The sequence below is a fragment of the Podarcis vaucheri genome (assembly GCF_965113315.1).
Source record: "Podarcis vaucheri genome assembly, chromosome: 17".
In the NCBI taxonomy this organism is placed as follows: domain Eukaryota; kingdom Metazoa; phylum Chordata; class Lepidosauria; order Squamata; family Lacertidae; genus Podarcis; species Podarcis vaucheri.
The window spans coordinates 29,776,387-29,794,490 of NC_138755.1; the positions used below are offsets into that span (position 1 = coordinate 29,776,387).

Consider the following 18,104-nt stretch of genomic DNA (forward strand, 5'->3'; position numbering starts at 1 on the left):
GTTTAACTGTTCTTTTAAAAATAATTTCCCCAACATGCTTTTAGCTATTCTTATTTTATCCGTAAACTGCCTTGAGTCTCTGTTAGGGAACAAAGGCAGAACAGAAATAAAACAACAACAACAACAACAATTGTTTAATTAAAAAATATGTGATCATGGTATCTCCCCTGCCAGGTAAATATGGAGAGGTAAAAGATTTGGATTATCATAAAGATGCAGGAGGAAATGATTAACAGCAGGACCCACAAAGGGGAGGAGGGAAGTCCAAGAGATTCCGTGGAATCTTGTTTTTATGTTGTATGTTGGATATTTGACTGTAAAATTTTAATCTGAAAAACCAAATACATAATTTCTTTATTTTTAAAATGTGAACCACAATTATTTACACGATTTAAAAGCCCGATGACAATGGCAAAACAGCTGAACTAACGTTTTTTTAAAAAAATAAAGTCTGCATTTATCCGTAAGTACAGTGGTACCTCGGGTTAAGTACTTAATTCGTTCCGGAGGTCCGTACTTAACCTGAAACTGTTCTTAACCTGAAGCACCACTTTAGCTAATGGGGCCTCCTGCTGCTGCCGTGCTGCCGGAGCCTGATTTCTGTTCCTATCCTGAAGCAAAGTTCTTAACCTGAAGAACTATTTCTAGGTTAGCAGAGTGTGTAACCTGAAGTGTATGTAACCTGAAGCGTATGTAACCCGAGGTACCACTGTACTGAGTTCATAGCATAGATACTTCCTATGATATGATGAAATGTCATTTTTGCTTACAAGTTCTCTCATAGGGAAGTGTCAGTGATTAAACACGTAAGTAGATGGGAGATGTGAACTGCAATGGTAGAAGAGGAGAAAGACTGATGCCCTGTGGGCAGGACTAGATCCGAGAGGTTTAAGCTACAGCAGGGCAGGTTTCAGTTGAATGTCAGAAAAGCAACTTGATAGCGGGAACAGCTCAACAATGGAACCAGTTACCCAGAGGGGTGAAGTAAGCTCTCACTCACTGGAGGTCTTCAAGACGGACAATCATATGTTAGGAAGGCTCTGGATTCACTGAGTAGAGAGTTTGACTAGATGTCCTCTAAGCACCCCTTCTAACTCTTATCATTCTGTTACTCTACTATTAAGCTTTTTAAAAAATATAGTTCACATAATTCCAAATTATTTTTAAAAAATGCATTAAAACAATGATGGGATGAAACACCAGTCGAATTTCGATGTCACACTTAACTATTTTAAAAACATGTATTTTTAATGTTGTATTTCAAATTGTTGCACTGCACCCTGGGACCTTAGGTTAAAAAGCAGGTTGTTATTAACTATTACCATTACATACAGCTAAGTAGACCTAGTTGCAAAAATATTGCTATGGAAGCAGTTCCGTCAATACTCCATCAATGCCACGCTTGGAATGTGTGTCCATTATTAGCTTCACTGGTATGCATGTGAATTACCATATTTTTTGCTAAGACTCTCTTTTTCCCTCCTAAAAAGTAAAGGGGAAATGTGTGTCCGTCTTATGGAGTGAATGCAGGCTGCACAGCTATCCCAGAAACCAGAACAGCTTTTGCTGCGCAGCGATCCCTCTTGTTGTTCTGGCTTCAGAATATTTTTTTTCTTGTTTTCCTCCTCCAAAAACTAGGTGCGTTTTATGGTCTGGTGCGTTTTATAGAGCGAAAAATACTTGCAAATACAATTACATTTCTAGGAATTAGTGTTGTAGTTCCTGAATGCATCTTCTGAGCGGAATATAAAACTAAAAGCAGTGTTTGCCATGGGATAAATCCTGTACACAAGGCCCTAAGCAAAACGTGGCAACACCAGGCCTCCTCATTTTGCCTGTGAGGTCATTTTTCTGGAGCCATACCCACCTGCCCCACATGTGACATCAGGGAGAGATGTGACTGCAAAATGCAGAATTAAACCTGCATTTAATTCTGCATCAACTGATGCACAGAGAGTTCATTCCTGCATTGTACAGTACCTCTTCCCACCCGGCAGACAATCTTTTCAAAGTTAGGTGGGGCTACTCACCCATCAATCACCTGGCATCAGATAATGAACCAATGGGTGTCCACTTGTCAAAGTTGCCCCCCCCCCCAGAGCAGAGGCAGATAAAGATCTAGCTCACCAAGGCAGATCAAAAATTTCCCACACCTGACTTTTTTTTCTTTTTAACCTTTGATCAGGAGTTGGAACTAACCTGTGATGGGCCCAATTATGTCTACTTAATTAACGCTTGTGGTATAGGTAAAGGTAAAGGACCCCTGGACAGTTAAGTCCAGTCAAAGGCAACTACGGGGTTGTGGCGCTCATCTCGCTTTCAGGCTTTCCAGGTCATGTGGCCAGCATGACTAAGCTGCTTCTGGTGCACAGAGGACCGTGACAAGTGCCAGAGTGCACGGAAACGCCGTTTACCTTCCTGCCACAGCAGTACCTATTTATCTACTTGCACCGGTGTGCTTTCAAACTGCTAGGTTGGCAGGAGCTGGGACAGAGCAACGGGAGCTCACTCCGTTGCAGGGATTCAAACCGCCGACCTTCCAATTGGCAAGCCCAAGAGGCTCGGTGGTTTAGACCACAGAACCACCCGCACCCCTGGTATCCCCTGTAGTAGCATGCAGTTGCTACAATTTTTTATAGGCTATTGCAATAAAATCAACATAGGTTTGTGATGGAATCCCAACACTCAACTGCAAAACATGGCCGCTTTCCGTTGAATATGAACACCATAGGTGCCAGTCCACTTATCAAGCAATTTCTGTTCTCATTTATAAGCTGTCACAACACACAAACGTGGACAGCAGGACAACAACCTGAGGATGCTCCAATGAAAAAAAATAAAATAAAATGACATTTCAATAAAGGACTTTAGAAAGGTACTCTTTTTTTACCTGCTATCTCATCCGTAATACCAAATTCATCTTTTACAGAAGAATATTCCACCTCAGCCTGGTCATTGCTATTCATAGAGCTAAACCTTGACTGGCTAGGAGTTTCCTCAGCGACATCTGTGGGTTGCAAAAACGCCGTGTGAACATCCTGAATGTGAGCTTTAAGATCTTCGTAGGACGGCGCTCGAAAATCACAGCCATCACACTGCAGCACCTCCATAGTCCTTATTGGTAAGTTTTACATCAGGAAAGCCTGGAAAAAGAAGTAGAAGAAGCAAATTGTCAGAGACATCTTTTGTCCATAAATAAGAAGCATACAGTTTACTGATTTATTTTATTTTTTTAAAGAAAGTTTCAGTAGCACAGTTTTAGTTATGAGCAAATATAAGGAAATGATACCCCCAAAAGATGCATTTTTTACAAAAATGAACGAACAAAAACTAGCAGGAGATTATTTCCGGAATCTCAGAAGTGCTTCAAGAAACAATCAGATATGACTCAGATCTACTTTGTGCCCAGGGCTTGCCCAGTTGGCTTTTTCCCACCCACTTGATTCAACTCTTACCTGCTGCTAACATCTCTAACAATGAACAAGGAAGCATGTGGTGGAGAGTCATAAACAATAAAATGCAGTGCAACTGTAGTTAGGGGGCAAAGGAGTTTTCTGACACTGCCCTAAAAGCTGAACACTTATTTACTTATTGCGTTTTAATCCCACACTTGCACCATTAAACTCAAGTCGCATATATGGTGTGCCTCATCCAGTACCTCCTTCTTTTAATCCTTCTCAATAAGGATTAAAAGAAGGTTAGATTCTAAGAGGACATGACTAGCCTAAGTAAGGCGAGTTGGGATCACCCAACACTGTAGCCTAGATATCTGTATTGGTGCCAAATACTTTTTTAACTAGTGATCTCCCATTTTTTTACTTTTAGTACTACAGGCCTGTGGCCTAGCTTGCCTGTCACGCCAAGCCAAACTTTGGTTATAGCACGAACACAAGAGGCTGCCAGGAGATTGTGTCAATTTGGTCGGTTTTCTTTCTGCACAATGCTGAGCTAAGCAATGGCTTGGCTTAGCACGCCGTCCAAACCTCTCTCCAGATTAATTAGGACCCGTAACCAGAGTTTGCCCTTGGTGGTTGTCCATGATTTCAGGAGTAGACTTTGGTTTTTCAAATTTGTTCTTTCACAGTTCAGCTGTACTGATTCTTTAAAAATCTTATTATTATTATTATTATTATTATTATTATTATTATTATTATTATTTTGCTGAGTTTGAGAGAATATAGCACCTAGTCCTTCTTCCGGGAAGTAAAATGAGTATCTCCACAGCATGAAAGGAATTTTTTCCCCCCAGTGTCTGCATTTCACTATATGAAGCAGTAGACCAGTACTACTCAGAGGTAAGGATGTCACTTCAGTAGATGACCTGCTAAATCTGTTGTTTCTATAATTTGTGGGGGAGCTACCAAACAGGTTGAAAATGAGCAGCTTCCTAAATTGTAGATAAAAGGTAGGCTTTTTAAAAAAAGAAAAGAATTTAAGAGGTAATTTCACCCCAGCATGGCATGTACCTAGCAGCAACTATTATCTTAATCAATGGATGGCTTTTTTGACAGTCTCCTCACATACTCCTACAGGTCACATTCAGGCGAGGAGCTCCAGAAGCCCAAGAGATCTAACAGCAGCCAAAAAATGCCCTGATGGAAATTCCATTCTCTTATGGCAGGGCGATATAAAGTTACTTCTGCAGAACATTCAGATCCACTTTGGACACAAGAGAGCACAAAAGGCACATCTCCCCTGGCAGGGCTTTCAGACGCTGTGATGTGTTGGGCGCAACCCACCCCCCTTCTCCTTCCTTCAGCCAAAAGAACGAAGGTTGGTCGTTTCTCAGCTTAACAAAGCTAGCGGCGACGGAGATCCTCAACCTTTTATGTGCAAGCCCTGGACCCAAGACTGTTGTGGAAGAGGTTTGCTATCTGCTCTGGATCAAATTACAGCAGGGATCAGCAGGGAGGCCCCACCCCACAAAGTCTCCCTCCTTCAGCCCAGTCCAATAGACCTGAAAACAATTCCACCCCTCCTTTCTCTCTCCATGGTGCAAGCAGACAACTCCTGAATTCTGAATGCTCCAAAGGAAGGAGAAGATGGAAAGTCGCAGTAGACAAAAGCGGGGTGGGATTCACCCCCCCAGTTTCCACTGCCCATGCTCCTGACCTCCTCCTCCCCACTCACCCCAGCCACCCAGTAAGAGCCCTTCCAGCCTGAGCCAAGCAAGCCACAGTTCTGCTGAATGTGTGTTTATCACACTTCCAAGAGATATGAGCTTCTGCGTCACTGAAGCTTTAAGACTCACTAAGCTGCCCTAGTCCTCTGAGCTTTAGGAGAGAGGGAGAGAGCGAATGTGTGTGTTTGTGTGCAGCCATTTTAGCTCAGACAAGTCATGTACTCAGAGAGAGAGAGAGAGATAGGCTCACAGCTTCTAGTCAGCCTGCAACATGGCTCCACACATCTCAGCCTCTTCTCCAGCGTGCAAGATCCTTCCTCCACACCAACCAACCACCCTCCTTCCTCCCTCTCTTTCCACAAGATGCTTTTGTTTTTGATTTTTGGGAGGGGACCAGCCTCTTCAGAGACGAGGGAGGACTTCTCTTCTTTTGGACTACACAGAGATGCCTGAAGACCACCGTGGCTTGTCATAGACACCAGCATCTCTCCCTGACACAGCCATGGGCAACAACAACAACAACAAAGATCTCCAAGGACTCCTTTTGTCTTCCACACACACAAAAAACGCACACACAAGACAATTTTAAAAACCCACATCCCAGCAACGAAGACAGGAAGGAAAAAGGGTTTTGGCCAAATTGTCCCACAGGCTTGAATGAAGGCGCAGAAGGGTGACCTTTTCCTGAGAGCGAGAGAAACAAATAAGGAAGGATGGAGAGAAAAGAGAGAGGGAGGGGACAGGAATGGAGAGGAAGAAAAAGGAGGGGAAGAGGCGGAGGGAGGGGAGAGCCCTTCAGAAAGCCTCGGCCTCTTGGGAGCCGTTCTCCTATGCACAGAAGACATACCATCTGACACGGGCTGCCAGATTCCAAAGTCTAATGACCTTTGTTAATCACCAGCCAAGCTGTCTGCCTCAGCAAGCCTTGCCAATAGGCACACCCTTCAACACAAAGGCTGGAGCTATTCCTTTTGGAGAGAGGTTCTCTGAAAGCTCCATTGTGCAGGAGAGGGGGAAACAGAGGGGAAAGAGAAAGGGCGGGGGGCCAGCGGTTGGGATCTCTTCCTTTCAATACGGTTGAGGAACAACAGGGACAAAAGTGGCCTTCCTCTACTGCTCCTCCTCAGTTTGGAAAGTTCTCAGATTGGGCTTAGGAAACAACAGAAGGTGGAGGAATTTAAGCATCTCCCTCCACAAGGTAAAAACTCAGTTCTTTTGCATACTCTCCCAACATTTCTCCGATGAAAATAGGGATGTGCTATTCCATCATCATCATCATCATCGTTTTCTTATTTATTCCCCACCCACCTGACTTGGTTGCACCAGCCATCATATTATTATTTTTATGACAAAGTAATAATCATAAATAAGTAAGAATAAAAATGTGCATCTCACCACCGAAACCATTCCACTGCAACTATCCAACCTCCCAAAATAGCCACCATATATAAAAACATAATAAAACAGTAAGCAGTCAAAACAAAAACAAAAAAAACCCTTCCCTATATAGAGATGCCTTCAGATGTCTTCGAGTGGTTGTATAGTTACTTATCTCCTTGGCTCGGGGGTCACTTAACTCCATAACCTCCAACATTTCTCTGATGAAAACAGGGACATCCTAAGGAAAAGTGGGACATTCCAGGATCAAATCAGAAACCGGGATGGCTTCTGTGAATGCAGGACTTGCACTGAGCAAGGAAAGCAAGCGAGCATTTTCATCCGTCAGCACCTTGACGTTACCTTTCAAGGCCTGCCCATTCATAGACCAACTATCCCACTGATTTCTAGCAGAGCAGATTTTTACAGGCTGATCACCTGGTGCCAATGGGAGATACACTTGGGAAACAGACCCGGGGGAAATGAATGGAAGGTGCACAACAGCGCATGTGGGATCTTGAAAACTGTGCTCTCTCACCACTCCCATTCATCTCAATGGCGCTTGTGAAGGACAAGTTCCTGAAGGACTCGGCCCACTGATGCTTTTTGCTTTGTTAAAAAATCGGTTCAAACTTTAACAAAGAAAAAGAATTACAAAGGTGAGTAAACTCATGGAAACTGCGGCAACAATTGTTGTCAGGTCCATAGGAGTGACCTTCAGTTTCATATATTCACCCAAACCAGAAGAATCTAAGAATGAAATATTTTATTATTTGACGATTTCTCATCATGGCTCAAACATTTCAAGAGTGGGAGAAATCCCCCCCCCCAAGACCTAACATGGTTTAAGCGATCAAGGAAATCCAACATACGATGTGTGTATTTCTTTGTCTATGGGAGATAAAGAGCAGAGGGACCCATCTGTCAGCCGAAGAATGGAGCTCATTTTCACTGCAGATGTTAATACGCTGTCAAGATGCACATGAAAGAGAGATATATGGAAACAATATCGGCATGTTTGTCCATAATGACAAAGGCAGCAGTTGCAACATTTTCATGGGGGCTATAGCCTGGACTATTCATGCCCTGCAGAACAAAAAAACCCAAACCCAAACCCTCTACCAAGGTTACCCAATTTCTGACTTGCAATCAGAACAAAATAATGCAAATATAACTAAACTGCATGGAAGAGTCTGTTTTCTAAAATTTATTCTAAAATCTCAGGTTTGTAACCATTTACAACAGAGAAAATATTCTGGGAGAATATTTGGTGTAAGTGCAAGGGATACAGAAGCTACCACTTACGCCCAGCGCACTGAAACCTCCATAACCAAAAGTCAGACCCATCACATACCCTATTCTGAGCTTCCAAACCAGTTTTGTTGCAGCCTAAATCAAGAGAACCACAAAACTACTTCCAACTACTGGGGAGACGGGGGCGATGGGAAGAGTTAAACTTGTTTTTATTGAACAGAAGCCCTTCCTATGCCAGATGGCAAGCTTTCTTTAAAAAAAAAAAACCACACAAAGCAGTTTCAAAAGCAGGTTGTGGTATAGCATTGGGTTGAGGGGTTCAAAGTGTGTCTGGGGAAAACTAAATTCCAATAACCTAGCACAAACACAAAGGTAATTCTTTGCATCCTAGTCTTTTTTTTTTTTTAAAAAAAGTAGATTGTGCATGCTAGCTAGCTACCTAGCTAGTGTGTGTGTGTGTGTACACACACACAGAAAGAGCGAGACAGAGAGACAGAGACACACACAGAGAGAGAGAGAGACCTGAAGTCTCTCTCAACAATTCAAAGTGTTGGTGCTGACCTTTAAAGCCCTAAACGGCCTCGGTCCAGTATACCTGAAGGAGCGTCTCCTCCTCCATCGTTCTGCCCAGACACTGAGGTCCAGCTCCGAGGGCCTTCTGGCGGTTCCCTCACTGCGAGAGGCCAAGTTACAGGGAACCAGGCAGAGGGCCTTCTTGGTAGTGGCACCCGCCCTGTGGAACGCCCTCCCATCAGATGTCAAAGCGATAAACAACTACCTGACATTCAGAAGACATCTGAAGGCAGCCCTGTTCAGGGAAGTTTTTAATATGTGACATTTTTGTGTATTTTTCATCTTTGTTGGAAGCCGCCCAGAGTGGCTGGGGAAACCCAGCCAGATGGGCAGGGTACAAATAGATGATGATGATGATGATGGTTATTATTATTATTATTATTATTTCAAGCTTCAAAGCGCATCTCCTTATTAATTTAAAACAGTCCATATGCACACATGATTGCCCACACAGGTTACAAGGCTCCAGGTTCTTTATGGTGGAATAATCACTTCTTTTAAAATATTTTTTTTAAAAAAAGATCAGAAGAGTTCTACATGCACCTTGGACATTTCCAGAAGACTCAGGTCTCCAAATACATCTCAAATTCAACAGAAGAAGGTCAGGGTGGTGTCAGGGGGACAAATGTGATGCAGTGCGGGGATTGTGATCTCAATCAACCTAATACATACTTGAGAAAAACAACCTAATAGAATATCAGCTAAATCATACATGACAGATGGCCATCCAGCCTCCAAGGAAGGAGAGTCCGTCACCTTTCAAGGAAGTCTTTCCCACCACCAAACAGTTCTTACTGTCAGAAATTTAGTCGGAATCTCCTTCCTTGTCAGTTGAATCTATTGGGTTCAGGTCCTAGCTTCCAGAGCAGGAGGAAAGAAGCTTGCTCCATTTGAAGATGGCTACCATACCTCCTTCTCAGTCTCCTCTTTACCAGGCTAAACATACCCAACTCCCTCAACTCTTCTTCATAGGGCTTGGTTTCCAGATGCTTTATCATCTTGGTCGCTCTCGTCTGCACGCACCAACTTGTCAACATCCTTCTTAAACTGTGGTGCCCAGAAATGGACACATCATTCCAGGTGTGGTTTAACCAAGGAAGAACAGAGCAGGACTATTACTTCCCTTAATCAAGACACTATGCTTCTGTTGATGAAGCCTGTTAACATGACTTATGTTAAGCTAGTGGTCTACTAAAACCCCTAGATCCTTTTCTAAATATAGAACCTTACATTTGTCCTACTGAAATTATTTTTATTAGTTTTGGCCCAATTCTCCAATCTGTTTAGGTCATCTTAGAGCCTGATTCTGTCTTCTACTGCAGGCACGTCCAACAGGTATATCGCGATCTACCGGTAGATCACTGGATGTCTGTGGTTGATCACTGGCTCCCCTCAAAGAAGCTCAACTTTGACCTGAACCCCACAAAAGGGGTTAGATCACTGCCAGTTTTTAACTCTCTGGGTAGATCTGTCTCTTGGGAGTTGGTCACCCCTGTTTTACGGAATTGGCTACTCCTCCCAGTTTGGTGTCATCTGCAAATTTCTTCATCCAAGTCTTGTATAAAGATATTGAACAACAACAGGCCCAGGACAGAACCCTGCAGTACCCCACTTACCACTTTTTTCCAGGATGGCGAGGAACTGCCAGTGAGCACTCTTCGGGTTCAGTAAGTCAACCAGCTACAAATCTGCCTAACGGTTACCTCGTCCAGCCCACATTTTACCAGTTTCTCCACAAGAGTATCATGAGGGGCTTTGTGAAAAGCATTACTGAAATCCAGATATACTATGTCCACAACATCCCCCCGATCCACCCAGCTTGTAGCTCTATCAAAAAAGAAAAAGAAAAAAGAAATGGGATTCATCTGGCATGACTGGGTCTTAGTAATCACAGCATCCTTTTCCAAGTGCTCACAGGCCAACTATTTAATTATCTGTTCAAGGACCTTTCCTGGTACAGAAGGCCTTAACATTGGTCTAATCTGCTGTCTGTGCTGGAAAGAAGTTCGTCTACCAGAAATAAACCTTGAAACAGCAACGTGATTCAAGAGCCAACTAATTATAGACCCTACAAAACTTTCAAGAGATAGAATCGCAAGTACCAATAGCAACACCATAGGGCATGAATTTTTTTCCTGCCACAGAAATATTAGTTTAGAACCAAAGAATTCAAGAAACACCAGTATTCGCAACCGAAGAACTTTCTGCTCCTATTGTAAGTGGAGTGTTTTACTTAACCAGCTTCTGTGTCTCTAGGACAACTTTGCTGGAGTTTAAAATACTACTCCATTATTTTTAAAAACTGTCAAAATTTGTATCACTCATGTTAGGTCTAGCACAACAGTAGCTTGAAAGCCACCATTTGCCAATCAGAAGACTGGCATGGAACACATGCTCTCTCCTTCTTCCTTATCTAGCCAACATTGTCACCCGGCACATACACCAACGTGACCAAGCTGTCTTACACTGATGCTCTGCAAACCTATGTCCAACCAACAGCTTCAAATTCTGGTTCACAAGGGAGCAATGGTTAGCACCGATCATAAAGACAGGTGTGCATGCAATTCTAAACCAGCTAAGGCCAAGGAATGGGTTGCTTCAAATCTGTGGGTTCGCAGCAAAAGCGGCATTTGCAATTCCACTGAGTCTCCAGTGTAAATCTCATCGCATGTTTATAGCAGCAGTACTACTTCTTCTTCCTTCCCTTTTGGCTCTTCTTAATCTGCTCAGGGTACACTTTCGGAAAGCGAGAAGATATTTAAGAGGAGATGGAACATATTCTGACTCCCAGCGTATTTACTACAAGAGGGATGGAAAGTGGCCCTTTGTAGTATTGCTGAGGCGAGAGGGAGGAAGCTGGTGGCAGGATGTGGCTAGTGGAGATAGAAAAGCGGCAAGAGTTGGTGTGGTGACCCGAGAGCCTGAGAGAAGGCTTAGTGTGCTTGGGCCATCTGCCTCAGATAGTTCTGATGTGGTGATGGACCAGCAGCGAGGGAGGAAGTAGACAGATGCTGAGCCTGTTAAAAGCAGCTTACGAACACAGAAGAAAATACCAAGCTACAATTTGTGGCTTCACAGGACTGGGCTGAAGTTTCCAAATATATAAACAGGTTCTTACATTTTGCTACAACAAAAAAGAAGAAGAAGGTAGGCAGTAGATATATTTGCATACATCACACCCCAGTGACTTCTCTGGCGATACCAGATGCAAACTTAGCAATCGCCACATTAATACACTCTTAATTTGACTCTGTGAAGCCAAGTGATGTATTCAAGCAGGGAGGTCACTGCAATGTTAAGAAGAGATTTTGTGCAACTGGTCAGCTTGCAAAACCCGTCAGCCTTTAAAAGGAAATTCTAAACCGTGCTATCAGAGAACAAGATTTTTTTTTTAATCGGGGGTAGTCAACAGAGGGAAGACCTTGGATTCTTAGAAAAGATCGGGATGTCTTCCCCCTGAAATCCCCAAATCCAAGCACACACAAAATGGCAAATAAGACATGCCTATCAACAGAACTGTTCCCAGCTGCAACCTTGCTGCAAACTTTATATAACGCAACATAAGCAATCACTGCCAGTTTGTACGATGCCAGAACATGAAGTTTATTCATGTAGCATGGTGTAGAAATGGAGATCTACTCACTAGGGCTGGATGATAATCCGGTTTTCAACACTGTGGTACATCACCAGCAAAACATACACCGATGCATCACAATGTCTGAAATGACGGTGGGGCTATGCAGAGGCTATAGCTGGCTTCACGGTTTTTCCCACATTGTGGTTTTTCCATAGCGCACACACAATGATTTGCGATATATTGCCAGGTCAAAAATTATGAAACCGGTATCATGCCATAGACTTCAAACCGGTTTTGGGTGATATATTGCCCAGCCCTAGCAGTAGTATTGTTGCTGCCCTAGACTCCTTCATAAGGAAAGATGGGATGTAAACTAAATGAATAAATAAATACCTTCCATATTTTTCTGTGTATAAGACGCCCCCATGTATAAGACGAACCCTATTTTTTTGAGCCCAAAATTAAGAAATAAATTTATTTATATATTTAACTGCAACATTCCATGTTTAAGACGACCCCCAATTTTAAACTTTAAAAATTTGGGGGGAAATATAGAAAAATATAGAAATATAGAAAAATATACAGTACATGCATGGAAAAAAATAAGATGATTATTGTCAAAGCATTTCATAATCATCGTCTCCATCTGAATTTCAGACATTTTGCAAGCTATTAGAATTAGGATCAGTTTATCTGTTTGACTAACTACGGCAACTGTCAGATTTGCTATGCGAACGTCGACAACAATAGTTACATACTGTGTTAAAGAACGCAATCTGTTCTGAGCAACTTATTATTGTAAAAAGAAAAAAAGAAAGGAGCCGGCTAATATTCTTGGCAATTTGCCACACATCAAGTACAAAGTATGAGATAATGCTACCCAAATGCACATGGCAGAATATGCGCAGCCCCCAGTGCCCATTGGGAAAGCCTAGCTTGCTGAATCAGGAGCAGGAAGTAGCATGGGATGTGAGAGAGAGACGGGGTTTCAGACCCAGTTCTATGGCTTAACCAATCCTGTGGGTCCTCAACTCAGGAATGCCATCAAATCTCAATCCGTTTGCCATTTGTGGAACCCTCGCTGCAAGCTGGATGTGCAAGCTCTCAACCTCATCTATTTACACAGCTGTTTATGGCAATTCTTTTGTATTAATGCCAAGCGAACAGGTGGAAATCATGCTTTATTGTAAGCCGTATCCTATGAAGTTATGGCTGGTGCAAACATTTCCTTTATCACTTTTACATCTAGGCAGTTTGATGGTCAACTGCACCTTTAAACGCATTCTTCCACGAGAACTGCACATTGTAAACATTCGTGTTTTGAAAACCAATTACAGTGGTACCTCAGGTTACATACGCTTCAGGTTACAGACTCCGCTAACCCAGAAATAGTGCTTCAGGTTAAGAACTTTGCTTCAGGATGAGAACAGAAATTGTGCTCCGGCGGCGCGGCGGTGGCAGGAGGCCCCATTAGCTAAAGTGGTGCTTCAGGTTAAGAACAGTTTCAAGTTAAGTACGGACCTCCGGAACGAATTAAGTACTTAACCTGAGGTACCACCGTATCATCTAATTTATTCTGATTACTATTCAAAATTATATTTGCTATATCTCTATCTATCTCTACACACACACACACACACACACACACACACACACACACGGGCCCCTCTGGCCTATATGACAAGCAGACAAGTTTCTTATGCTGTGTTGTATTTGCTCTTGAAAAAAGCATTATTTGGGCAAATAAGTAGAAAGGCTGGTGCGCACACACACTGCCCTGTCTCTGAAATCAATTGAAACAAACCAGCAAGCCAGCATCAGAAAATTCAAACCCCAAAAGAAAGCCCATGTATATACAGTGAGCTTCTCTATTCTGCATGTCTGAATGACGGGGGGTGAATAGGAAACATGGAAAGCTGAAAGTCAGACCACTCTAACACTGACTGTGGCTCTCTCCCAGCCCTTACTTGGAGTTGCCAAGAACTGAACTTGTGGCCTTTGACATCCAAAGATGATGCTCTATCACTGAGCTACGGCCTTTCCTCCATAATTCAAAGGACTTGTGCAACTGTCTACCCAAAATGACATTTAGGAAGGATGGAAGGTGGGATACTGCTTCCTCTCTGCTGTTTTTCGGACCACTTCTTTTTATGGGTCGGCAGCACCCATATGTGCAGCTCCCACTTGGTGTCCTCCTGGTGGCGCAGCAATAAAACTGCTAGCACATTTGCAAAGATAAGCAGGGTCTGGTATGGTTTCAAATTGGATGGGGGAACCGCATGTTGAGATGGAGGGCTGGACTAGACTACTCTTGGGGCATCTTCCAATTCTTCAATTCTGTGATTCTTTGGAACATGTTTACTTGACTCATCTGCATCATTCATGCGAATGGCATTTTACCAATGAGCTATCAAGAAAGTAGGTCCCTGCCCCAAGTCGATCGAGCATTGCTACATGGTCTACAAAGGATGGGGAAGGTGACAAGGAGACAAAGTGAGGTCTCTTCCAACTGCACACGCTTAGCCTAGATCTGGGGTCAGCAACGTTTTTCAGCCGTGGGCCAGTCCACCGTCCCTCAGACCATGTGGTGGGCTGAACTTTTTTTTTGGGGGGGGGGATGAACAGATTCCTATGCCCCACAAATAACCCAGAGATGCATTTTAAATAAAAGGACACATTCTACTCATGTAAAAACACCAGGCAGACCCCACAAATAACCCAGACATGCATTTTAAATACAGTGGTACCTCGGGTTACAGACGCTTCAGGTTAAAGACTCCGCTAGCCCAGAAATAGTACCTCGGGTTAAGAACTTTGCTTCAGGATGAGAACAGAAATCGTGTGGCGGAGGCAGCGGGAGGCCTCATTAGCTAAAGTGGTACCTCAGCTTAAGAACAGTTTCAGGTTAAGAACGGACCTCCAGAACGAATTAAGTTCTTAACCTGAGGTACCACTGTAAAAAGACACATTATACTCATGTAAAAACACTCTGATTCCTGGACCATCCGTAAGCCGGACTGAGAAGGCGATTGGGCCACATCCAGCCCAAGGACCTTAGGTTGCCTAGCCCTGGCCTAGATCAGCGAGAGAGAAACATTTTCAAAGAAAACTCTGTGTGGTGCCTGTGTTTAAAGATAGTTACACTTGCGGTTCGGTGTTGGTGAGAAACACAATGCTGTACAATGACTAAAACTGGCTGCTATGGTTCTTCGCATCACTCCTTTGAAATAGTCATTAAGAAACTTAGCTGTGAACAGGAAATCCAGAGATCAAAGCCCAGTAGACTGACACAGATAAGCCACTCTCTCAGGCCTCAGTACCCTGGTCCCACCCAGCAGGTTTAATATTATCTCAATATGAATTACTAAAATTTGAATTGTTTTAGACACATGCTTATTTGCTCCTGAATCCAGCTTTGTCAGATGAGGGTCAAGTAATCTCAGTAGCTGGGAGTTCCTATGGTTCATCAGCTATGGCCATTCCAGCATCACGATGGCCTTTCTATACTTCTGCATAGTCTGGTACTCTCCCGTTTCAGTAACTGTAATGCACTCTACAAACCTAGACAGCATCTTAAAAAGTAGAGACATCACGTTGCCAACAAAGGTCCGTATAGTTAAAGCTATGGTTTTCCCAGTAGTGATGTATGGAAGTGAGAGCTGGACCATAGAGAAGGCTGATCCCGGAAGAATTGATGCTTTTGAATTATGGTGCTAGAGGAGACTCTTGAGAGTCCCATGGAGTGCAGGGAGATCAAACCTATCCATTCTGAAGGAAATCAGCCCTGAGTGCTCACTGGAAGGACAGATCCTGAAGCTGAGGCTCCAATACTTTGGCCACCTCATGAGAAGAGAAGACTCCCTGGAAAAGACCCTGATCTTGGGAAAGATGGAGGGCACAAGGAGAAGGGGATGACAGAGGACGAGATGGTTGGACAGTGTTCTCGAAGCTACCAGCATAAGTTTGACCAAACTGCGGGAGGCAGTGGAAGACAGGAGTGCCTGAAGTGCTCTGGTCCATGGGGTCACGAAGAGTCGGACATGACTAAACAACTAAACAACAAACAATGCACTCTACACTGGGATGCCCTTGACAGTCTAAAAGCTGCAGCTAGTGCAGAAGGCCACTTCAGTGTGTGGTCATATAACCTGTAGCAGAATGTTTGGTGGGGCAGAGCTACCTTCCCAACACCAGCATTGCAGCTACTTACTTGGGTCAATATGGGGCAGGAAGGTGGGTGGCTGTTCTGGTAAAAAGCAGCAGGGCCAGTGTGGTGGGACTGGCTTTGCCCCCATCCCATGCACTAGTTAAGGTAAAGGGACCCCTGACCATTAGGTCCAGTCGTGACCGACTCTGGGGTTGCGGCGCTCATCTCGCTTTATTGGCCGAGGGAGCCAACGTACAGCTTCCGGGTCATGTGTCCAGCATGACTAAGCCGCTTCTGGAGAACCAGAGCAGCGCACGGAAATGCCGTTTACCTTCCCACCGGAGTGGTACCTATTTATCTACTTGAACTTTGACGTGCTTTCAAACTGCTAGGTTGGCAGGAGCAGGGACCGCGCAACGGGAGCTCACCCTGTCGCGGGGATTCAAACCGCCGACCTGATTGGCAAGTCCTAAGCTCTGTGGTTTAACCCACAGAGCCACACTACTGCTGCATAAAACAGCTACCTTGCAGAATCTGCACTGGCTGCTTATATGGGACCAGTTCAAGGTGCCAGCTTTAAAATATAAAGCCCTTAATGATTTGGGACCTAGGTGTCTCATAAGAGCGCCTCTCCCCATATCAATGACCTGGGCCTTGAGATTTGGGGTAGAAGTGGCGAAGGCTGTTTCTGATTCCACTGATGGGTGTAGCTCATCACATGCGGAGCCAAAGCAGGGCCTTCTCTGTAGTGGTACCTCACCTGTGGAACTCTGTCCTCTTAAAGGCGTGGATGGATTCAACAGTTTTGGGAGGCCATGTTTAGATTATTTTCTGCCCTAGTCGCTTTCTGCATTGGTTTCGTTGCTGTCTGACTGTGTTCTATTCATTTTCTTGACATTGTCTTGCTTCTTATATGTGCACTACTCTGGAATAACTTGTAACAGAAAGTGGTGTGCAGAAGTCTTATATAAATAAACCTCTATATAAATAGACCTCTACAATGCTACATATTGTATTCCGTGTCCCCAGTCATGGCCAGTGCCAGGGGGACAGGAAATCCCTCCCATCCCCCAGAACTACTTCCTTTCTATTTTCATAGCTAAGTTTCTTTACAGCAAAACTACTGTAAGCTTCTACAGAGAAGTATATTTCTTCAACGGTGGGAAATCATCTCTTCGAATAAAGGTAAAGGTACCCCTGACCGTACGGGCCAGTCTTGCCAGACTCTAGGGTTGTGCGCTCATCTCACTCTATAGGCCGGGAGCCAGCACTGTCCGCAGACACTTCCGGGTCACGTGGGTCATGTGAGGTTTTACCCACAGCGCCGTCCCACTCTTCGAATACATATCCTTAAAAATAATGCAGGCAATGAAAAGTTAAGCCTTGGAGGGTAGGGACCCAACATAATTGATTTTTAAGATGTTACTGTATTGAGGCCAAGTAAAAAGTATAAAATGTGCTGGTCATAAAACACTCAAGACACACCAAGCTCACTTGTCCATCACATCAGTGAATTGCCATCACCAAGATAGGAGATACACACAAAAAAGTCCCTTTGACCATAACCTGATAACCTTATGTTGGTAACATTATTATAATTGTTATGAAACATAAAAATGAGAAAAGAATTAAATGAAACCACTCTTAGTGCATGCTGCTTTCCATAAACGAAGCTGCAATAAATTATATGTGCTTAGCTAAGAGTAAGTGCTATAGAACTCAATGGAACCTACTTCTGAGTAGGTATACATAAAGGTAAAGGTGCCCCTGCCCGTACGGGCCAGTCTTGACAGACTCTAGGGTTGTGCGCTCATCTCACTCTATAGGCCGGGAGCCAGCGCTGTCCGTAGACACTTCCGGGTCATGTGGCCAGCGTGACAAGCTGCATCTGGCGAGCCAGCGCAGCACACAGAACGCCGTTTACCTTCCTGCTGGTAAGCGGTCCCTATTTATCTACTTGCACCCGGGGGTGCTTTCGAACTGCTAGGTTGGCAGGCGCTGGGACCGAATGACGGGAGCGCACCCCGCCGCGGGGATTCAAACCGCCGACCATG

General features: G+C 43.9%; 1 protein-coding gene across 6 annotated transcripts in view; it reads right to left on the bottom strand.

The window, feature by feature from the left end:
- Positions 1-18,104, bottom strand: part of ZNF462 (zinc finger protein 462) — a 146,136-nt gene that overhangs the window by 76,940 nt on the left and 51,092 nt on the right. For all 6 annotated transcript variants that reach the window (XM_082204463.1, XM_082204461.1, XM_082204458.1 and 3 more), the window contains one exon: positions 2,891-3,143. In XM_082204463.1, the coding sequence (XP_082060589.1) occupies positions 2,891-3,110 (220 nt within the window). In that variant the 5' untranslated portion in view covers positions 3,111-3,143. The remainder of the gene's footprint in view (positions 1-2,890; positions 3,144-18,104) is intronic.